Source organism: Eublepharis macularius, chromosome 18, assembly GCF_028583425.1.
Source record: "Eublepharis macularius isolate TG4126 chromosome 18, MPM_Emac_v1.0, whole genome shotgun sequence".
NCBI classification, from domain to species: Eukaryota; Metazoa; Chordata; class Lepidosauria; order Squamata; family Eublepharidae; genus Eublepharis; species Eublepharis macularius.
Window position 1 is genome coordinate 13,244,163 of NC_072807.1, and position 24,395 is coordinate 13,268,557.

Sequence of the window (24,395 nt, forward strand, 5' to 3'; positions counted from 1 at the left end):
GAAAGCTTATGCTACAATAAAATTGGTTAGTCTTAAAGGTGCTACTGGACTCTTTTTGATTTTGCTACTACAGACTAACACGGCTAACTCCTCTGTATCTGAAGAAGTGAGCTGTGTCTCACGGAAGCCCATACTCTACCACCAATTTCGTTAATCCTGTAAGTGCTACTGGACTCTTGCTCTTGTTAATTCAGACGCCCCTTTACATGCCCTGCGCTATTTCCCTTAACTAGTTTTTCTTCCCCTGAATCCTCCCCCTCAGCAATTGGGGGTGGTCCTCCCCTGCTCCGAAATGGCTGTATTCTGAGGGACAACTTCTCCCCTTTCCCCGTTGCCGGCTTGCATGCGGCGCTCCCGGGCTCCGAGCTGACGCCTCTGAGGGAAGTCAGCTGAGCGCGGCTCACACATCTTTGTTTATCTTTGAGGCGCTGCTGGGCGCTTTAATTTTGCCGCCCCTGTGGCGCGATCGCCTCCCCGACACGCAGCGCAGCCTCTTTTTCGGAGCCGAGGCTCGCCGCTCGGTCGCTTGTGAACTTGGCCTCCGAAAGGCCGCGGCAGCCTGAGGGCCGTGCCCCTGCGGCTCGCGCGTGAGGGGGGGGAGGGGGGGCTGGCCGGGCAGGCCTGAGGGAAGCGCTTCTGACCGGAGCAGCCTCCCCTCAGCCGAGTGCGCGAGGCGAAGCGGGCGGGAGGCTTCTGGCGGGCGGCTGCCCCCTCCCTGCCGGGCTCCGTCCGGGCGCGCCTGCGCAGTGGCGCGTCAGCGGCCCTGGCTGGCAGGCTCCCAGCCCCTCCCGCCCGTCATCATCCGGGTCCTTCCGTGCGGTGCAGCAGGTCGGTAGGCGGGAAATGGCGACTGGCCGCTGCCGGGGCTGCTGAGCGGCGACGGAGCCCCCGGCGGCGGCGCTGCTGCGCGCGACCGACGCGGGGGCCCTTCTGGGCCCGGCCCGGGCCTGCCGCCGGGGATCCGCGCCCCGCGCGGCCAACTGACGGGCGGGCGGACGGACAGCGGGAGGCGGCTCCCCCGCGCCGCGCCTCCGCCTCCCTCTCCGCGCCTCACAGGTAACCGCCGCCGAGGGCAGGGCGGGCGCGCGGGGCAGGGCAGGGCCGCGCGGCCCAGGGGGGGAGGACGGGCCTTGGCGGCCGGGGCCGGAGGGGGCGCCTCGGGGCCGGGCCCGAGAGTGCCTCTGAGCATGTGCCGAGTGAGGCCTCCCGGGAAAGGAGGGCCGGAGCGCAACAGGAGCCCGAGGGGAAGCGCCGCCGGAGCAGGGCCGGGCCCCGCAACCCCCCCCCGCCCCCCGGAGAACGGGCGGCGGGAACGGCGCGGGCGGGCGGCTGCCACGTAACTGCGGGCCGAGGCGGAGAGGGCCGTGGGCGCCGGCATCCCCGCGGTGGCCCCGGAGCCGGAGGGGCCTTTATGATGAGGCTGCCGGGCGCCCCCTCGCATCACAGCGGCCGGTCGCCGCCAGCCTCTTGCCCGGGCAGCCCCGGCGTCGCAGGTGGCGCGTCTGCCCCGAGCTTTGCTTTCCCTCTCGGGGGCCAAACGCCGGGCTGGAAGGCGCTGCTGGCCAGGTGAAAGAGCAGCCCGCCCGCTGCGGGTCGCGGGAGTCTCGGGAAGCGCCGCCGCTACTCGCGGGGACCGGCGTGGAGCGGAGCTGAGGGCCGCAGACCCGGCTTCGGGAGCCCGAGACACAAGCCCCACTGGGCGGCTTTCGCTCTCAGCCTACCTCGCAGGGTGGTTGTGAGTTTGGGGGCAGGGAGAGCCCAGCATCCAGGAAGGACAACGTATACCTTTAATAAATGTCCATTTTGCACAGGAATAATCAAGTTATGAATTTGGGAAGGGAATTATCAGTGCTCTTGAGGGTCACAGTTCTCCGCTGTAATAATAAGTGTAACTTGCAATATAAAACAAAACTTGTTTCATGGAAACACACACACACCACCTCCTAAGTTGCTTTGCTCGCCTGGAGGAAAGTGTTTTCTAATTTGGTGATTAGCGACTTACACATTTTGGCTTGGCTTCCCTTCCACCGAGTCCCCTGTACATGCCAGAGATCTGGATGGGATGGTGCGTGTTATCTCTTCTTGCCCAGGGCTTTGGAGCAGACAGAAACAGCGAGTGTCTCACAGTGCTTCTGCCTGCTTCGAAGCTCAGATGTGCAAATGGAAACCCCTCACCTCTGTACTTACCTGCGTTCCAACTTTATCTCTGAAGTCTCTCTTGGGCTGCAATGACTCAGCAGTGAAAGACTGGGAGCTTTGGGGGTCAGGTGCTGGTAGCACTGATATGGGGAGCCAGAAAGCTCATTTGGTGCTGAGAAGGAAGCTAAGCGGGCTTAAAAACTCGACAAAAACAGAACAAGGAGAGAGGAAAGAGTGGGCTTCCCCTGTGGATGTGTGGCACTGGTTTGTGTGTGGTATGCCAGTATTTCTCACGTCTTGTGAATCCTCCCTGCCATATTTAAAGTGCCTGTGTCTTGAGCACCTTGACAGGATCCACCTGTCACACTTTGCTTCCCTTCTGGATTTCTCCCACCTCCATCACTCTTCGTGGTCTCACTGCCAGACTGAGCCTGTAACAGCCTGTGATTCCAGCCCCTTTCCTCCCTCTCAGAGATTTCCCACACTTAGGAAAACTCTGAACTGCAAAATATTGTTTTGTCCCATTTTCTAGGCCTGGTAAATTATTTCAGATTCTATTGGCGCATATGTATTATTCGTACTAGTTTAAAATCTAGTATTTGAAGAGATACACGATAAAGCTAGTTGGGTGGTGTAGGCCCTCAAAGATCCAAGTTCAGTTCCTACTTGCCATGAAACTCACCTGGTGACCTTGGTCGTGTCACTTTCTCAACCTACCTCATAGTTGTTGTGAGGATATAACTAGGAAGGGAGAACTATAGATCCTACCTGGAGCTTCTTAGAGGAACTGGGAAATTTAAAAAAATGCAATAAAAGAATGTTTTCTAGCATAGTATAATTATGCTGTTGTTGACATCAATCCTATAATTGGTAAGATGGTGTGTTCTCATGTTTTCACTGTATATTCTGTTGCCTTTTCATTTGCACAGGTCTGGGGAATTTTTTTGTATTAATGTTTCATCACCAATTCTGAGTTATTTATAAGAGAGCCAATTTTCTAATAATGAGTAAAGTTAAGTAGATGTTTGGTGATCCTTTGTAATGATTGAAGAGTCCAGTAGCACCTTTAAGACTAACCAACTTTACTGGAGCATAAGCTATCGAGAACCACAGTTCTCTTCGTCAGATGCATCTGAAGAAGAGAACTGTGATTCTCGAAAGCTTATGCTACAGTAAAGATGGTTAGTCTTAAAGGTGCTACTGGACTCTTTTCTATTTTTGCTACTACAGACTAACGGCTAACTCCTCTGTTTCTAATGATTGGTATATGACTAAAAATCTATTTGAAACAAGTATACCTGGGGTATACAGGTAATAGGTATACAGTATTTATAATCAATTAATTGACATGAATTAGCTGCTAGAGAGAAACTTTTCAGTCATTGCCTTGTCTTATACTTGCCAACTTCATATTGCTGCACTCTTAATGAGTTCGAGCAGCATAATCTTGGCTATCTTGGGAGCAGAACTGGGAAAATACTTTCAATCCAAAGTGTTCAAGTAAGATTCTTGAAAGACCTCAAAGTTTCAGGTGACAGCATTAAATGTTTATATGTCTAAGAGTCTAAGCAAATAGGAGTTTTTCAAGAGTGTGTAGAGACAGCAAGTCTCTGCTGTAAGAGACCTTTCCATGTTGGGGTTGGGTAGTTGAATTCTGGAAAGTGAATTAATTGCTGCCTTCTCAGAGGAAGACGAAGGACGTGCATTTCAGATGACTCCTGTGAAATATGACCTATGTATGAGATCTCAAAGTTGTTCTCCTTGAGGTATGGTTTTCTTCCCCACCACCAAACATTGGTTTTGTCTTTGAGCATCCATTTTTAAAAAACTTATTTACATCCTTCACAAAAAGAAAATACAAATGTATAAAGATTTGAAAGATGGATCAAATATAGTTTTATATTAAGAGTACAAATCGCAGAACTAAGAGACTTCCTATCAGGAAGGAATTGCCCTTTAACTTAATATATTTGGCATTCTAGTAACTTATGAACCACATCTATCTTTGCAGTGGAGCTTTTTGTTGCCCGTCTTTAACTTGCATATAGGAAGTGATTTTGCTCAGGGCCATAATTTAATATGCAGCTGTACATAAACTTATTTGGTCTTCCACTGTCTGGCATACACTATTCTTGCAGGCACTGCTATCATATGAAATATTAACATTTGTTGTTTCTTTAAAACTACTCCTTTTAAATATATTTCTAAGCACATTTCAGGGTCTAAAATGAGATTAAAGTTCAGTGCTGCATTTAAAGGACAGATTTTTAGCATCCACTATTTATTTATTTGGAAAACTTATATGCGGCTGTTCCAGAGATCTGCACAGTGCAGCTCACAAAATAAAAAATACAGTACAATCATAAAACTAGCATCAAATTATCAATATTAAAAATACCGCTTTGCTTTACCACAAAATTATCAGCGTTGTAAAAAAACAATATTTATTATGATGATATTTCCAACATTTACTGCTGCCGATGTAGAGCTTAAATGATATATTTGTATATTTCCGAACACTAAATGGTAGATCAGTTTTTAGTGTTTGTCCCCTATTTTAATATATCTTTCCCCAAATTTAATGGCGTATGATAAATCTGTTTCTAGTTGAGGTTTGGTCCAGTAATGATCTTAAAACAACTATTCATTCACTGATTTTGAAAGTATATTGTTTGAAAATAGTTTTTAAAAAGGGGATATTAGTTCTTTGCATTCTGTGTTGTAATTGAGCATTCATCCTAGCATGGCCAATATCCAACTGCAGTATCTATTGAATTTCCAATGTTTCTAACTAGGAAAAGGTTCAATACTACCATTTCTATATAATTCAAAGAAGAGGAGAGTTTCTTGGATGTACAATTTTGAATTGATTGAAGGTTTACAAAATGATACTTTCCTCCAGATTATAGCATTTAGTGGCAAAGTAGTTGAGATGCTGGGATGTAAAGTTTCCAGAAATGCTGAAATTTGGGTGGAAATTACAGCAAATGCTGTATTTAACAACTAAGACTTATTTTACTGATTTTGCAGCATTAAATACATTGTTAAATTTTGCACTCTTCAGCAGTGTAGTATCATTGTACACATTACAGCATTTTAATTGTGGACAAAACTAATCACATTTAAATAAACAATCTTTAAAATAAAGTATAGTCTTTCTACAATTGGCTTAGCATGAAAATCTTTATACCTCATATTTTGAATGAATAAAATGTTGTCTTAAGTATCTCACTCTTTCTAAAAGAAGATATTTCAGAGGAGGGTTTTTTTTTAGTATTCTCCAAAATTTCCAGTTTTCTATTGGGAAATTGAAAGAAAAAAGCCTTCTGTTGGAAAGAAGCCTCCTCCCTCTGAATTTTTTGGGGGGAAACCCCTACTACTTTAGTTAGGGATGTTCATGATCCTGCCATTTAAAATGCTAATAAAATCACTTTGGAGTATTGAAAAAGTAGGTTTCTCCCATCCAGTGCCATTCAGTATATTGAACCTCACCTTCCCCATACTGGTTTTAGCCTAAAGGGGCGGGGGGAAGACAGCCTGTATTTTTGCAAGCCAGTAACAGTGCAGCCTGACGTTGGTTTTGATTTGTGTAATCATTTATTTGTTTGTTTGTTTGTTTGTTTGTTTGTTTTGTTCTGCCCTCCCCGCACAGGCAGGCTCAGGGCAGATTACATTCAATAAAAATGTTACATTAAAATGCACACTTTAAAACAGTTTAAAACAGCAATACAATATAGATATTTAAAAGAATACAAAAATAGCAGCAGTCAACCAGTCAGGAGCAGTCAGTCTGTCACCTAAAACCATCATTAAAAAATAGACTAGATGGTGGAAGTCTAATAGGGAGGGATTCTGATCTTTCTGTTGCCCTCATCCAAATCAGGCCTTTGCATGGCTTATTTTAAAAATTCAGGAGGATCCAGGCATGGAACTTAGTTTGATATAGAGAATATCTATTTCTTGCCTGTTGTAGAAACAAGCAACTAATAATTCAAGGCTCCAGGAAAATCCAAGGTTTCCCAGTGGCTTCCTCTCTGCATTCTAGTATAGTCCCAGTGCTCTCTTCTCTTAAGAAGTGCTTATTTTGGCATGTGAGCGAGGACAGGCAAAAGGAAGCAAATACTAAGGTGTACAAGAAACTTCACTGCAGTTCACACTGGCAAGGAATGGGTGAGAGAGCCCTCCTTTGTCACACTGAATGGTGAGGTGCATAAGGAGAAGATGGCCCAAGTCCTGCGAAAGAGGCAGCATGAGAGCTCTTTGGCTTCTGCAGGGGTGAGTGAGAGGACAGAGCTGATTTCTGGACCAGCACAGGTCTCTGCTTAATAAGGAAGATGGTTGCTACGAACAATTAGTTGCCAATAGGGGCCTGTGCTGGTTTTACTCAGTGAGTTTTCCCAGGTTAGGCAGTTGCATTGACTTGAAATGTTCACTTCCTTTTTTGGAATAGTGACATTTTATATTTGGGTGCCTTGGGTATCGGTAACACATTTTCAATTCCGTCAGTACTTGTTAATATTAGGGACTTGATTTTTTATTTTGCAATCTGAAGCATACTTATTTGAAAATAAGTTCCAGTGAAAATCATGGGACCAATGTAGTTGGGTTAGGACTTTTTTTCCCTTATAGGAGAAAAAAACCCATCACTTTTGTTTTACTTAATTTCCCACTAAAAGGCACATTTAGTGAACAAAACTCAGATGCTGTAAGTATGACTAGGAGCCAGAAGAGTGATGCGTTGTATGGCTTAGAGGCAATTGTTTCACTTATTTGGACCTTAGGCTCGTTCATATATTATTTTATTTATATCATTTATAGTCCACCATTCTCACTGAAACTCAAGGCAGATTACACAGTGCGAAATTAGTACCGTCAGTTATTTGTAGAGACCATGCAGTCCTCTTAAATGCAACGTTGACATCTCTTTCTACAGAATGGCTAGAGTCATAAAGAACCAAGTGTGGCAGATGGGGGTTTATGCGATCTTAACTTTGAGGAGTGTAATCTGAGAATGTCGCATAGGGGAAAAGATGGTTTGCTAGAAGATAATTAAGAGTATTTCTTCCACCACTTTAATCTTTCCAGTTTGTATTCTCTTTCTGTGTAAAATTATTTGCCATTAAGGAAAACAGTTTAAGAACTGTTGCTTTTCATGGGAGTTTCAGAGCTGCCACCAAATCTTAGCTTTCTTTGCTAATTGATGTTTTCCATAATGGCACAGAATTTGTTGTAAAATTTATACTTCGTAACTATTCAGTATCCCCCCCCCCCCCGCAGTTGGTACTTTGTGTCACCTGTTTATTATTATTCTTTTTGAGAAACGTTTGTGCAAAGTCTGATATATGTGATTCCCATATGGGAGATCATTCATACTGTAGTGTAGGCCAGTGGTGCTCGACCGTTTGTATCTTACATCCCACCAGTCACTCTGTCAAAGGATACGCGTCCCACCATGATAGAAACAAGAAGCCCACTTGTTTCAAGAAAGAGACTTGTATGTTTACAGGCATTCTGTTGTTACATTTTGTCATTGTTGGTAAGTTTCTAAGGACAACTCGCACTCTTATTGTTGGGAGTACATTTTATTGCTATGGCTTTAAAACAAACAAAAATAATAGTTTCATTAGTACCTGAAAATTGTAAAGACACGGTTGAGTATAAATTTTACTGCTATGATAACACAGATTAAAAATTGCAGTAGTATTTATTGGGATTGAAGGAGGGAGAATTAGTAATGGTTAGGTAAACCCTGCATCCTGTCTGGACTAATTTCTGTGTCCCACCTATGTATGCCACTAGTTGAGATCTCAGATTGGACAACGTTTTTTTTTTCCCTGAATGTTTGGATGTCTGTAACTTATTTTCACCCATGACTTTACCGTGCAAGACTCCTAATGGGCAGAGTCACTTTGCGGCTGATGCTGCTCGCTTTTTCTTTTTTCCCCGTCATCTTCCCCCCTTCTGCTTGGGAAGGAACAAATGCCTGTCCCCGCAGTGAGTGCTCTGGGCATAGGCAAATGTTCTTTAGAAGATAAGCATATCATGTATGCTTGGAAATAAGGGTGCCTTTGTTAATTTTTAGTGGATATTTAAGATTGCTGTTGGTGGTAGTGATGCGAATGGAATGTCATTTACAAACTAAAAAATGTATTGGCTAGGAGCAGAGTTTAAATAAAATGAATTTTAGTCTCCCTGAAGGAAGAAAAGGATGTTCAGTGTTTAGGCAAAAAATTAGACACTACAGTTATCCTTCAAATTTACTCAGAGGCGTATACTAACAGAAGTAAATTCCAAGGGGTTTTCCAGCCCGTTTTCCAGGTGAGGCCACAGTGGGCATTTCCCCAAATCTGTAAGGTCATTATTGCACTGCACAGTATATGGCTGACCTGTAGAATATGGCATGACTTGCTACATCATAGTCAAGCTTGCATTTTGCTTCCTGCTCAGTACTGTAGAAGCAAAAGCATTGGAAGGTGCAGTGAGCTGAGAGGCCATTGCTAGAATTTGGCCTCTGATGGAGAAGGGCTTTGCCTCATGATGCCATAAAGAAAAATCAAATATGTTCTGGTCTTTGCTGAAAACCCATAAAGCAGAGAATGAATTGTGCTGTCAGCAATTGGGACTTTTTCATTTAGTACAACTGTGAGACTCTTCCTAGTGCTCTTGGTCTGCTTTCCAGATTTGTTCCTCCCGTAGAGGTTTTTTGAGATATTGTAGTTTCATGCCAATAATTTCTGTACTGGCGGTGCATGTGATTCAAAGGGGTGTTTTAGGTGCAAATCAGATCCTCTAGAGAGGTGCTGTATTGTAGAAACATACAGCCTATCATAAAATAATGTACACAACCCTAAAAATAGTGGCATTTGTCTCGGCTTTGATTACTGCTTTTGAAATGCCTCAGGTGTTTAGCTGAGGAGGAACTCTTTCACTTCTGTGTGTTTGCAGAGTGCCAGTCTTGTAATTTGCAAATTACTAAGTGTTAATAGTAAGCAACCCCCCCAAAACAAATCACACATCAAGCACTGTAAAATCCATTTGTACAAACATGTAGGAGCAACAACAGTCAAAGCCATTAAAATGTTTTCTAGAACTTATAATTATTTCACAGCACTTCATTTTATTTAAAATTATGAAGGTGCCTAAAGTAAGCTTTTAAAAAATACCAATAAAGTTGTTATTTGAGGTCATGACTTCTAGTGAAAAACTTTTAAGGAAGCTTTTGGCATTTTGTCTCTGTTACGCTAGTTTTGTAACATGACTTTGTCTGCCTTCCAGATTTATTCCTCTCGTAGAAGTGTTTTGAGATATTGTAGTTTCACACCAATAATTTCTGTACTGGTGGATGCAGTGGATCTTTAACGTCTGAACTTCTATTTCATTCCAAAATCCCAACAGGAAAGTCACAGGTTTTGTTTTCATTTACAGCCCACTAATTACTGATGCAGAGAAGTTAGCCGTGTTAGTCTGTGGTAGCAAAATCAAAAAGAGTCCAGTAGCACCTTTAAGACTAACCAATTTTATTTTAGCATAAGCTTTCGAGAATCAAGTTCTCTTTGTCAGATGCCTGATACAGAGACTGTATCAGGCATCTGTATCTCTGTATCAGGCATCTGACGAAGAGAACTTGATTCTCGAAAGCTTATGCTAAAATAAAATTGGTCTCTGTATCAGGCATCTGACGAAGAGAACTTGATTCTCGAAAGCTTATGCTAAAATAAAATTGGTTAGTCTTAAAGGTGCTACTGGACTCTTTTTGATTTCACTAATTACTGACTAACTAATATTGACTAACACTGTGTAATCTACCTTGAGTCTCAGTAGTAAAGGCAGAGTATGCATAATACTTGTCATACAGCATCTTAAAATTATTTGGAAAATTGGTAAAATTCATTATAAGAAAGGATGAATACCATAAAACTGTCATTATAGCAAATGTGGCTTCGTAGCATTTTCTCTAATGTAGAACCATACTAACAACCTATTAAAGTTTTTTGAATTATACTGATCACCTGTCAGATTAAATTTATTTAAATTTGCATGTTTTAAATATTTCCATATACGTGGGTTTTTCGAGGATGGGGGAGGGGGAATATGATAAACTGATGTGTGCCATTCAGTCTTAGCTACGATACTTATAATGTTAAGCGAGTAAAGTAGGTTATTCTGTTATTTCCACTGATTACTGCTTGCAGCCTTTCAGACACATACATTCTTACAGTGAAATCCTAAGCAAAGTTCCTCCAGTCTGAGCCAATTGAAATCAGTGGTCTTAGACTGGAGTAACTCTGCTTAGGATTTCACTGTTAATGTAGCTTCACGTTAGCCAGAAACCTAGATACAGGGATTGGCACAGTTATTGCTGTGTTTCCATCTGAGGACATGAGTTCCAACTCTCACAAGTCTCCTCTGAAGTCAATTTGCTGAGTTTTTAAGATGCTGCTGGATTGCAGTTTTATCATTGTGAGAGTGGGTGATTCAGTCCATCTGAAAGTGCATCTCCTTTCATCTTAGGCAGAAGTCCTACCTGCATTCTGGGGTGCATCACACCCCGTGACAACCTGACTGGGTAGAGCTAGTTGGGGATGTATCTGCTGGATGTTGACCTCATACCCCATGTTATATTTTCAGTGATTACTCAGAAAAACTAAAAATGTAATATTACTAGCTACATCCTCCCTCTGGCTTCTCTCTAGAATCTGCCCCAATTCATAATCCGGAGGCATGTTTTGCAGGTCTGCTATGCAGGGTTTGCTGTATTCATAGAAGCATTGCCTCATGCCTGCAATTTCAACCTCCACAAGTCTATGCCTAATGGGCTGAAATACACAATGACAGGCAGCAGCAGCTGCCAATTACAACAGCACTTCCGAACTCCTGTTGATTGATTGAACTCCCAGAACTTGTTCTATACAGAAGAGGCTGTAGCAGCAAATGCATCCTCGTGTAGCAAAAGCTTTTCTCAGAATGTGGTGGGAGGAATAAAAAAAGCATTGGAAAAAGGAGCTTTTCCAGTTTTGGGGGGCAGATTCTTTCATTCTTTTGATTGCTGAAAAATATCTGAAACCTGCAGGGAGGAACAATCATTGCTCAATAGGCAGAGAGTATTGGCTTTGCCAACAGAAGGCCCCAAGTTCAGTCCCCGGCATCTCCACTAGCAGTTCCTGAGAAAGACCCAGATAATTGACATCCTCCTCAGAAGTGCTTGAACCCTTTAGAGAAGAGGGGTTTCATGGCTGTAAGGAAACCAGAAAGACTTCTCTGAATGCTTTATAAAGTAGAAAGCCGTTTTCCATGTTGTCCCATCCGTCATGAGTTCTGTCACTATTTTTGGTCTCTCCAGAGTTTCTCAGACTTGTGCAGCTAGTAGTCTTATTACTTCCTGATGTGCTGCCCAAAGCATCTGCAAACCAAAAAGGAAGTGGAAGACTGGCAAAACCTGGACTCCTTTGTAAACCATAGATATACTTGGACACCATGAGAAACTCTCATTAAAACAGAGGCACGATCACAGCCTGGTAAGCCTTAGCTTATGGGGAGAAACAAACTCCAGTTTGCTCCTGCTCCTGCATTCAGACCTTATGGCAAATTAAAACTTGATAAAATGGGAAGTGTTCGCTCAAATTCTGTACAGCAGAAGGAGGGGTATACATGAACACAACAAAGAAACTGTGATTGTGCCTGATGCAGTTAAATCTTTGTTTAATTAGGATTTGTTGTGAATTGTGAATGCAGTTCATATGTGTAACAGCAGTATGTAATTTCTTTCCTTTTTCCTTTCAAGCTCCTTTGATCCAATGATCTCGAGCAGCGGATAGGGAGTCTTTATTTCTTTAAGGAAAATATGGTGGAATATGTAATTTCTGATACCAGGCAGTTCTTTTTCTTCTGTGTTTCTAGCTTGAGAGAGGGTTAGAATTCAAACTATATTCCTGTAAAACTGTGTAACCTTTTCTATGAAGGGGAAATAGTGCATCTGTTGAATTTTTGTTTGCTGCATAGCTATTAATGGTGCAGAATTTCTTTAGGTCCTGATGAAAAATCTACTTATATATTTACATATTTAAAATATTTATATCCCACCTTTTGGCTTGTAAAAGCCACCAAGCTCACAAGCCTGTGTGTTTTCCCTGGAAGTTTGTGTTTGGGTGCAATGCTGTACTACCATTGGGAAGGATACAAAACAGGCCTCCCTGTGGAGAAGGTTTCCCAGCCTTGGTGCTAGTGTTGAAAAGCCGTCCTATGTGGCTACCTGAAAGATTTCTAGTAGGAAGTGGCGAAGGATCTCAGAGGCAGATGATAATGGTCCATCTAAGCGGATGGTTCTTGAATGATCCTGGCACCAGGCTTCTAGGGCTGTAAAGGTCAAAGCCACTACTGAGAATGTCGACCAGAAACCAACAGGCAACCAATTCAACTAGTGTAACATGTTCCCTCCAGTTAGCTTGTTATCTGTGGTTGGAGAGAAGTACTGTAGAAATCAATCTTATGTGAATAGGGTCCACTTTCCAGTTTTGTTCCAGCCTCGTGCTTTGGTAGCCTGAGTATAAGGAAGAAAAGCTTCTCTTTTTTTGCCTTTTGTTCTAGGAACTGCTGGCTTAGATTTAACACCTGCCTGCAAGAATATGCCCAATGTAGGTAGTGATATGTACAAGCAGCACCAGGGATTGCTGACAAAGCGAAGAGGCTCTTACCGCAAGTTTGAAAGAAGTACTGAGACTTTAAATATGGTGAAATCGAAGTGAGTTTTTTAAGGAGAACTTCTAGCACGCTCAAGCAATCGAGATAATGTAAAGTATATAGCAATAATACACACTCCAACACTATAATGCTTGTTTCAGCACTGATATATTTCAGCTGCACTCATACACCATAACTTGTGTTACTCAAGACGGGATGGCAAAAGGCCAAGGAGGTAAACCAAGAGGGTAGATCAGAAGAGATCTCTATCAATCAGTGCAAATCTGCCCAAGATCCAGTGGAGCACAGGTCCAAGCATCCGAGCAACAAAACCATCCCAAAGGGAAGAGAACAGGGTCCTAACCTCACTCTGGAACTAGAGCGGGTCAGTGGGCAGAGGCATGTGATGATATGACTAGAAATAAGAGGCAGTATGTATAGTGGTTAGTGTAAAACTGGGATCTGGGAAACCCAGGTTGAGTCCCCACTCTGCATGGTTGGCCAGCTGCATAACCTGTGCCATAGGATTCTTGTTAGAATAAAATGGAGGAGAGGAGAATGTTATAAGCTGTTTTGGGTTCCCAGTTGGGAGAAAGGCGGGGTATAAATGCAGGAAGCAAATGATGAATAAAGCTGAAGGCCTGGGGGCAGAAAAAAGATAGGTTGATGGGAAGAAGGAAAAGGGAATGGATATGGAGGCTGCCAGCAGAAGGGAAAGAGTAGTATGGGGAGGGGAAGGATACAGGGGGAAATTAGATCTCCCTCTTGTCAGTCCTTGTGGGTTTCCTACTTGTATTTCCAAATAAGGAATAGAGGGGAGGATCCTGGGTAAGCAGGGGCGTGCTGGAGACAGTCTAATTTACTTCATTTGTGGTGAAAAATTTCATCTAGTCTCCAGTTATATCACTGTAGACTGAGAACCTTTTACTCCATTCTAAGTGTCCAGACAGCCACATTCTTCATGCCAAAATACTCCTGACTAATAGCTTGAGTGGTCATGATGAATAGCTTGCCCTCTTCTGGGGGAGGTTCCTCTTCTCTCTTGGCTTGTTCTCTTATCTTGCTGTAAATATGATTCGATTTGGTTCAATTTTGCTGCTTTTCCTAGACCTCGGTTCTCTGAGGTGCTAAGCTGGGAAGATGTGCTCTGGCTCCCTGATGCCTCTTGAAAGATACGGCACGCCTAAGCCGCAGGCATAGTCGAGGAGGGGAATGAAACTTAATCTAACTCAAGCAGTAGACCTATGCTAAGATCAGATGCATTCCCAGCCAACATCTGGATCTCCCTTGCCTGTGCATCCTCATCCAGCATCATAGATCCAAGTCCCTTGTCTAGAAGCCCCCCTCCCTCTCTCGAATCAGATCTGAAAGGACACCCGGGTCTATCTGTCATCAGCATGCTGATAACTGTGCTTCCACAAATGATCTCCCACAAGCCTTCTTTGTAGATGTCATCGGATATTATTGAACATCTGAATGAACATGTCCATCTATTTTCATTTGTGTGTTAAATCACACAAAGTCTGAGAACCGCTCTGAATTCTGGTTGCATCAAGAGCAAACTTCTGTCATCAGGAGGATTGTAGGTAACTGTTGCTAAGACCATTAAGGTATTTATAACTGAGGCTTGAGAGTCAGGATGTGAAATCAGCACTTGCATACAGCTGAATTGAAGGAACTATGCCACAGAGGATAACTTTCAAGGTATAGAGGTTGCTGCTCAGAAACACAGACAGGTGCGTGCAGTCTTCTCTTCTTTTCTGTATGGAACATAGATGGTACTAGCTAATACTAGTTTTAGGGTTTTTTTGTTTATTTCTTCATGGAGTGAACGTATCTGGTGAGGTGTGGGTTCTGACCCACAGAGCCTTCTGCCACAGTTATTCTGTTAGTCGTTAAACAGAGGAGGGCAACGAAGATGCTGAGGGGTCTGGAGACCGAGTCCTTTGAGGAAAGGTTGAAGGAGTTCAGAATGTTTAACCTGGAGAGGAAACGACTGAGGTGATATATGAGAACCATCTTCAAGTACTTGAAGGGCTGTCATATAGGGGATGGTGCGGAGTTGGTTTCCACTGCCCCAGGAGGTCAGACCAGAACCAAAAGGCTGAAATTAAATCGAAAGAGCTTTTAGTTAAACATTAGGAAGAACTTCCTGACAAAGCGGTCCCTCAGTGAAACAGGCTTTCTCGGGAGGTGGTGGGCTCTCCTTTGGAGGTTTTTAAGCAGAGGCTGGATGGCCACCTGACAGCAACGCTGATTCTGTGAATTTGGGTAGATCATGAGGGAGAGGGCAGGAAGGGTTACATCTGTGCTTATTTCTCATGGCCCCTTCCTACATGCCCAGGGTAAGGCCGATTGCCACTTTTGGGTCAGGAAGCAATTTTCCCCAGGCCAGTTTGGCTAGGGATCTTGGAGGTGTTTTGCTATCTTCTGATCATGGAGCAGGGGTCACTGGGGCAGTTGGGGGTGGGGGTAGTTGTGAATTTCCTTCATTGTGCAGTGGGTTGGATTAGATAACCCTATAGGTCCCTTCCAACCCTATGATTCCGTGATTCTATGATTCTAAAGTGTCACAATTTTTTGCTGCAACAAAACAAATTCTGTGGAATTTGTATTCCTGAGGGCACTTGAAGCTTTGGTCTCCTTTTCTGGGACAGAGGGCTTTTTTGTTTTTTGATGATGCAAGTCTGTGTTGGTAGTGCTCTAAGCAAAAATAGTTTTGGATACTGAACTGGTGATTAATGGACTTCCCCAGGAATATTGAGGACAGGCACACAGTCTAAACAAAGTTAGTAAGAACATGACAGCATAGTGTCGTCACTGTGAACCAAATGCTTTAACTTCCTCCTGTTGAGATATATGAGACATCAAGTTACTTAATTTGTCTGGATCGTGCCCTCAGTATCCTAATGGAAATTCCTGAGAGGCATTTTGTAATCTGGTAATAGACTTGCAATAATATGATCTGATTCCAGTAAATTAAAACTGAGCGATCTTCCTCCCCAAGTCTCAACCAGAATCCATAACCTATTTGTTTTGGCTACTTCAGATGTGAACTCAGAGATGCAATTTCACGTGCCACGTGACCCCCTGTGATGTAAGATCTTTTCATTTGCTTCCTGTTTCTCAGGATTTTTAGTGAAGTATTCCAGAAAATTCTTTAATGCATCGGGTTGACCTGCCTTTTGTCAATAGAGAACTTTGTTATTGTTTTAAATAAAAACATGACAGAAGAATTGCTTTCAGCTAGGGATGTGAAGCCCTGGGGAACAAATGGAAAAACCTGTGGGATTCCCCCCTGAAAACTTGGAAATTCTGAGTGAAATTTTTTTCAAAGGCAAGGCTTTGCTCACTTAGAAGGTATAATATGAAGATGGTTGTTCAAGACAATCTACACACTTGAGATAATGATAATGTGTATAGTGTCGACACACAACATATTTTCAAAGATTATTTATTAAGTGTAAGTAATTTTATTCACAGTTTGCTATAATGTTTGCATGATAATATACTATTGAAGAGTTGTGGAGGTGATCTATGGAATATTAGATGTATTTGAAATTTTGCTTATAGACAGCTAAGGCATTTATACCCAGTAGTACAGTTTTATATGTTAACTAAATCATGTGTTTTATGTTAAAGTAGTAAGATAAGTTTAGGTCCGATGCAGTCCCCCCCCCCAAATAAATGTTTATTTGGTCCTCTTTCTCCAAAAAAGAGAGAGAAAGAAAACATTTTTCTCCATGTCTTCAGTGTTTCTGGAAATGTAAGGTCTCTATCTTCAGCTAATTAAACTATTTTAATAACTAAGATTTGAGCGGTTAGTTAACTTTCCTAAGATACTTGCATACAGAGTGCCTGTGGTTAGCAGCTTTATCTGCCCTTTCCTTAAAGTTCACACTATTAGTGGAAGTTGGCTTCCTGTCTTCCTCCCTCTAGCGTGCCACACAAACATATTTTTCCCCAGATGGGAATTGAGGAGTTAACAGGCTGTGGCTTGCCCCTCTCCATGTAGGAAATGTGTAGGAGAGCTGCAAATTGATATGGTGTGTGTTGAGGTGCCAGTTAGTGAATTGCACATTGGCATGTGCCCATGTAGAGAACAACATTTGACCTCCTAGACACAAATGTTCAATTAGGATTTGATTAGGACACCAGGGTTTTTTTTAATGGCAGCTTTAAGTCTTGTTTTGCACTTTGAGAATGCAGCAGAGTAATAAAGCTGTCTGGTACTGCTTGAATCGCTCTGTTCTTTGTGTTTGCATTGTAGTTCTTGTGCAGTCGAAGCTTCTTGTATAAATGTAAGTTGAATTAGTTAGCCTTGGATAAATCCCTTTTGGTTCCCAGTGATTCTATGTTGTCATATTCTAGTGTTCTGTCTTTTGGTGTGCAGATACTTTCAGGTGGGTAGCCATGTTGGATCTATAGTAGAAGAGCAAGATTCAGGTCCATTAGCTCATACCCTGGAAATCTAGTTGGTCTTGCAGAATTTCTGGTGGAGGTTTTGGTGATAATCCTTCTGTGCCTACAGATGAGATGCCTACAAGATAATCCTCCACATACCGGGATAACCTGCAGGAAGGAAAAATACCTTCAGTGCCAATTTGTCCTTGCATTGGGGACACACTGCTTTAAGTTTTTTGAAAGTGAAGTTACCTGGAATAGGAGCAGAACTCGCTTTTACATGAACAAAAGTATCCAGGACTGGAGCAAGTTTTGCCTCTTCCAGTGACAAAGTGCACTCCTTTGATTACTTTTTTCATCTCTGGCAGGTCAGGTAATTGGCACCCTACCTCCCACCCCAAGACCTGGCTTTGATGATCCGTGCCACAGTCACCTCCAGGCTGGACTGCTGTAACTCGCTCTATGCTGGGCTCCCCTTGGACTTGACCCTGAAGTTACAGCTGGTCCAGAATACAGTGGCACGAGTCCATATGGGGACTCTCATTTAGGGCACATTTCCATCCAATGCAGTTCCAGCTGCTCTGGCTCCCAGTCGAGTTCCAGATACAGTTCAAGGTGTTGGTTTTGGTATTCAAAACTGTTAACAGACTGGGACCAACATACTTATGGTACCGCCTCTGCCATTATGTTCCCCGCAGGGCCTTGCTCTCAGTGGATAAGCAATTACTGATGGTCCCTGGCCTTTTTGGCTCTGGCTCCAGCCTGGTGGAACACTCTCCCGTTGGAGACCTGGGCCCTGCGTAATCTGTTGCAGTTCTGCAGGGCCTTTAAGACAGAGATGTTCCGCTGGGCCTTTGGTTGAGGGCTGGTGATCTGTCCCTTCTCTGACTGCCGTGCCCTGTTCCTGGCCGCCCTGAGCGCTCTATCGTGGCTGGACCTGTAGCTTTTTATAGTCTTTGTGCTGTTGATGACGCCTGATAGACTGTTGATTGATCTCTGTAATTTTATGATGTTTTTAACCCTGTAATTTATTGTTGTTAGTTGCCCTGAGCCTGTTTGTGGAGAGGGCAGGACATAAATATAATAAAATAAATACTTTAAAAAAACCCTGAGTGCCTATTGTTTTTCTCCTGCAAGGCATGTTTCCGAAAAGCATTCATGAGGAGTATCATTGGAAAAACATGTAAGAGGCTGAGAAAAAAAAGCTAGTGTGTATTGAGTAGGTGCTGCTGTTGCCTTCATAAATAAGGCTCACCTTGGTGTTAGGGAATATTCTTAGATTTGGTAAGAGTTGTAGAGTCAAATGAATGTCCTTTATCCCCAGTGCGCTCTATAATTTCTCAAATATGTGTGTGCCATCCTCGGTTTCCAGGAGAGCCAGAATTCAGTTGTGAAGGTTACAACAGCTTCCACTTAATGCACAGAACCTGTACGTAGTGTTGGGCTCACCAGAAAAGCTTACAGAAGTTGTTCAGATCTTTCTCCACTTCCTCCAGCAGCTGGCTTTTTATCCCCAAAAATCCTCTCTGAGGGCTAGAAATCCTCACAAAGAATACCAAAGTGTGGGGCACGGTAGCAACAGGTGAGTGGATTCAGATAAAATTGCCCCCTTCTTCTTCCATCAATAGCAGAAGAGGAGCCAGTTTTGCCCAGTGTCCCCCTTGTTGCTTCAGCGTTTCATACTGTAGTGCATCTGATTGTGGTGCTTTGATTTTTGAAGGCTTCTTGGAGAAGAAGATGGGAAAGATCTATTTTACCATCTCCTTCCATTACCTTTTTTGCTGGATCCATCCCATAGTGTTCTGTGTTCTGTTTTTTCACGTTGAATGAAAAAGCATCACACTTTCTTCTGTGTTGGATTAATTCTTGTAAGTGTGATACAACTATAGAGGATTAGTACTTCTAGGTTTAGAGCATTCTCTGTTCTTTTTCTTTTACAGTTTTACATGTGATACCAACAAAAATGAGGCTGAGAACGCGGAAAGCTTCTCAGCAGTCAAATCAAAATTACACGCAGCGTGCATTGAGGGTAAAGAGGAAATACTCAGAGGTGGAAGAAAGCTTACCTGTTGGAGGAGGAAAACCACAGAAGAATGAAACTGGCTTATTGTCTTCAATCAAAAAGTTCATCAAAGGGAGTACTCCCAAGGTAAGGGCTCAGTAGCTATTTCTAAAGTTTTAATTTTCTTTAGAAAAATTTATATGCTGCTTCTCCATCCAAGGAACCTGCTTGAGGTGGCTTACAAAATAAAATATAATAAAAAAACATAGTTAAAAACCCAGCCAGAGCATAAGACAGCACAAAACACTGAGCAGTTAAAATGAGTCTGATAAAACAGTTGCAGACTAAACGCAGACTATAACAGTGATGTTAAAAGATGACACCTTAATCAAAATTAGGCAGATTGCAACCTTGGCATTTCTCCAGGCTAATTTGGCTGGGAATCCTGATGTTTCTTGGCCATCTTCTGGGCATGGAGCAGGGGTCACTGTGTGTGTGTGTGTGTGTGTGTGTGTGTGTGTGTGTGTGTGTGTGTGTGTGTGTGTATTTATGAATTTCCTGCATTGTGCAGAAGGTTGGACTAGATGACCCTAGAGGTCCCTTCCAACCCTATGGTTCTATGAAATCCTAGCCCAAAACATTTTGCCCTGGTGCCTAAAAGAGAGTAGGGTAGGTACCAGGCAAGCCTTGAGCAAAAGCTCTGGTCACTTCCCACCTCACCTTGGAAGGCAGGGACACAGTGAGCAGAGCTGGTGAGGAAAATCTGGCAGGCTGGACTGTATAAGAGAAGGTGGTAGTTCAGTTACCCTGGCAACAAGTCTTTTAGGGCTTTAACGCTAAGAATCAGCACTTTGAATTGTCATCGTAAACAGCAGGCACTTGGGTAATATGATTCCCATATCTTACCCCTGGCAGTATATCTGTTTAGAGAAATAAAGTAAACACTGGACATTTTGAAAATTGCATATTCTTTAGGTGGCCGTGGTCTACATGATTTGACCCCTTGTATAATGGTGATTAGGGGAAAAGAAACATCAAGTTTTGTGGTGTTTTCTTTCAATGCATTCTATCCAGGGCTTTTTTTCTGGGAAAAGAGGTGGTGGAACTCAGTGGAGGAACTCAGGACCGCACAATGATGTCACTTTGGGTCAGCTGGAACAAGGGGAGAGTTTTTTATAAGTTTAAATCGCCCTTGGTGAAAATGGCCACGTGGCTGGTGGCCCCGCCCCCTGATCTCCAGACAGAGGGGAGTTTAGATTGCCTTCCGTGCCACTGAGCAGCACAGAGGGCAATCTAAACTCCCCTCTGTCTGGAGACCAGGGGGTGGGGCCACCAGCCATGTGACCATTTTCAAGAGGTTCCGGAACTCCGTTCCACTGCATTCCCGCTGAAAAAAAGCCCTGATTCTATCAAAGAAATGAGATCTGATAACATCTGAAAAATGTATGGCATCAATTTCCAGTCTAACTCTGTGGGGTTTAGTCTTATTTAATGTGATGTTAATCATTCCAATAAGAGACAGGTTTTTTAAAAAAAAATCAGAGGAAATGCATAAGTGCTTTCAATAATTTCTGAAATTTAATATTTTTCTGAAACACAGCAGTTTCCATAATATAAGAAGGTTACTACTGGATTTGACCAGTTGTCCATCTAGTCCAGCATCCTGCTTCATACGGCAGCCAACCAGTTGCCAAGGAGATCCAATAAACAGCAGTAGAGGTCAAGAGCCCTCCTTTGACATTGCCTCCTAGCTATTGGGGTTCAGAGGTTTATTACCTTTGAACATGGAAGTTCCCTTTGGCTATAGCCAATTTAGTATGAAGCTCAAGATGCACATTTTGTTGTGTAAACCAGCGATAGCAAAGTCCCCCATTCCAACAGAAGAATCTGTTCCAAAGAAGGAGGTTGGTGTTTTCTCCCCTCTTTTCCTAAAAAAAGTAGCCATGATGGATCAGGCTAGCAATCCATCTAGTAGCATTTCCTTTCCCTAAAGCATCTGATTGGCCTCTGTTGGAAGTCCTCATGCAGGTCCTCAGGCAATAGCCAATTCCCAGCATCTCACAGTCAGGGGCATTCTGTGTCAGAATCCAGAGGCCCCATTCAGCTGTCCTGGCTGGTAGCCAGTGATAGATTTATTATTTAGTGATTCACTTCAATTATACCCCACTGTTTTCCACATTGAAAACAAAAGCAGCTTACATCCTTCTCCTCTCCATTTTATCCTCACAACAACCCTGTGATGTTGGTTAGGTTGAGAGGGTGTGACTGGCCCAAGATCACCTAGCAAGTTTCCATGGCCGAGTGGGGATATGAACCTGGTCTCTCAGATTGTAGTCCTCTAAGCACTACACCATACCAGCTCTCATAAATCCTCTATACATTTACTCAACACCTCTAAGCCCAGGGCCATCCCCACTGAGAGTTTCATAAGTTGGCTACCTGTTGTGCGAAGCAGAAATTTGTCTGTCTTGAATCTAGTTTCAGCCAGTTTTATAGAGTTGCCCCAAGTTCTAGTACAATGGGAGTTGGGGGGGTTCTTCACTTTCTCTCCCCCCCCCCCCTGTGCATAACCTTGTGGATCTCTAACATATCATCCCACACTCATCTTTTTTTAAAAAAAAAACTAAAAAGGCCCCGATGCTTTAGCCTTGCCTCATAGGGCAGGTGCTCCAACCCCATGATCATTGTGGTTGCCCTTTTCTGCACTTTTTCCAGCTCTTCCGTATCCTTTTTGAGATGTGGCGACCAGAACTGTACACAGTATTCCCTATGAGGCTGCACCAGGGGTGTCATCTGCACTGTGGAACTCCTCCCAAGGGGAGAGTCACCAGGTCTGCTATGTTGAGATTTTCAGGTGGCTGGTTTAAAAATATATTGACTTCTGTCGGATTTTCCATGAACCTTGAACTGAGTGACTTTACTTTTGGCTTGCTGCAGTTAGTTCTAGATGTACTCGTTTGAAAACTGACTTGCTGATGAGCATATTAATAAATTGAACATAGACAGCAAGATCAAGAATTGTCTGACAGGAACTCCCCAGGGATAGCAAGTAATAGGATCGAACATAGAAACGTAGGGCTGGAAGGGTTCCCAAGGTCATCTAGTCTAACCCCCTGCACAATGCAGGAAATTCCCAACTACACTCCCAGTGATCCTTGCTCAGTGCCCAGAAAAAATGCAGGACACTCCCCCCCCCTCCCCCCAAGGATCCCTGGCATATCTGACCTGGAGGAAAATTCCTGATCCCAAAGTGGTGATTGGCATTACCCTGGGCACATAAAAAAGGCCATAAGAGCTGAGTGCTGTTTCATCCCTTCCTCCCCTCCCTCTCACAAACTGTCTAAATTTATATTGAGTCAAGGACAAAAGCATTGTTGATCAGACAATTGCAGTTTGCTAATTCCCTATGCGGAATTTGAATACTCTGCAAAAAATAAGGCCTGCTATTCCAGCGTTACAGTTAATATCTATATTAACTCTATGGAGACAAATTTGATTCATCACTTGCAGCCGGGGATTTTGCTGGCTGTCAAAAGTGTGGTCAAATCACTGTAATACCGATACAGCCTGTAACCTCAGTGTTAGGCATCAGTAAAGTGGGTCAGATGGTTCCCTTGTCCTTGATCAGAATGGAAAATTACTGGGGAATTTCCTTCTTTCAGAATAATGGAAGTGGGGCAGTCTTTAATTGGGGGAATACAAAGCATTTTGCATCAACCCAAAGGAATGTGTTTGATCCACACTCTCGGAAGGTTCTAGAACCATTTGTAGGCTGTGGTGTCAGAGGCTCTCCTAACTGAATAGAGGGATGAATTTCCATATGTTCCTGGAGTGAAAACCTTCTACGGGGTTTCAAACAGGGACGTGGGAAAGTCTTCAAGATGCTTTTAAGCTGCGAAAAACGTTCAGTGTGCTTTTGTGCTCGTTAAAATCGTATAGGTAATTGATGCTTATAGCAAGACACAGCAAAATCTCAAGAGTATGTGAGGACAGGAATACATCAGCCAGCCTCAAAATTCTTGATAGCATGGCCTTAGAATTTGGTACTGTTTAAATGAAATGAATTGGAGCCTTTTAGTTTGGTTTCCGTTGCATGAGGTGTAGAAATCCTGTTTTTTAAAAATGAAAAGTGGACTTTGGAAGTTGTGTGCTGCTTTCCTCTGCCTTTTAATATGAGGGGGGAGATGCAGATTGATCCTGGCTCCTTTTATTTCAGTCACAATCCCCCCTAAAAAAGAAAATTCAGAAATGAAGCTTGCAGAATGTAATGATTATAAATGAGGCAGATGTTAATGTTTACTGCCACCTTCATAAAAGAGAGGATCGGTAGAAATTGACCTAGAAAATTTGCTAGTAGCTGGCCAAAGAAATTTCTGGTTATGATTTGGTTATGTTTTCTCTTTTAAGGATGAAACAGAACATCCCGCAAAGAGAAGTCGAATTGAACGTGATATAGATGACAGCTTGATTACTTCTACTCCTCGAACAGGAGAGAAACCTAACAAACAGATCTCTCGAGTGAGGCGGAAAAGTCAAGTGAATGGAGGTTTGTGAATATTTCACTCCAGTCTTGCTTACGAAGCCTTTGTTCCTTCGGCATCACTGAAGTAATTAGGACTGTTGGCACTGGTTTAATGGAAGAGAATGATGGAGCTCAAAGTGCCGGGAGTGCACTGGCGACTACTGATACCTTTTATGTAGTGCTTTTATTGTGTAAAATGGGTTATGGTTTTTTCTTGACCCTTACAGCAAACATCTGAAGCAGGCTCCCTTTTTTTCAGGAGGGGGAGTGTGTCAGCATGCAGACAGACTGTAGACATCTTTGCTCGATTCTGCCGCTCCTTCTATGCCTTGTCCAGATAGATAAACTGGCTAGTCTAGAACTAGTCTTAATTCCCTGTGACATCTGAATCGGGTACCTTAACAAATTGCAATTACTTTCTGTAGGGTTCTAAACTGCAATTTAATTCTGGCCTGTAAATGAGAAACAGGGTACAATTTGTTACGCTCCCAAATTGGGTGTCAAGGCGAGTTGCAGTAAATTCTAACCAGGAAGACTTTGTTGGTGGTGCTGCATACAAAAAAGGAGGGAGCCTTGCCTGGGACCACGCAGTGAGCTTATCACTCAGCCGGGATTTGAATCTTGGTCTCTGGGGTTCAGTTCTGATGTACC

At 43.1% G+C, this 24,395-nt stretch overlaps 1 protein-coding gene across 1 annotated transcript in view; it reads left to right on the forward strand.

Moving 5' to 3' along the window:
* Positions 1-809: 809 nt before the first annotated feature.
* The window catches only part of CTDSPL2 (CTD small phosphatase like 2), a 45,201-nt gene continuing 21,615 nt past the window's right edge, over positions 810-24,395 (forward strand). The window contains exons 1-3 of the mRNA XM_055002819.1: positions 810-1,056; positions 19,161-19,369; positions 23,630-23,768. Coding sequence (XP_054858794.1) covers positions 19,184-19,369; positions 23,630-23,768 — 325 coding nt within the window. The 5' untranslated portion in view covers positions 810-1,056; positions 19,161-19,183. The remainder of the gene's footprint in view (positions 1,057-19,160; positions 19,370-23,629; positions 23,769-24,395) is intronic.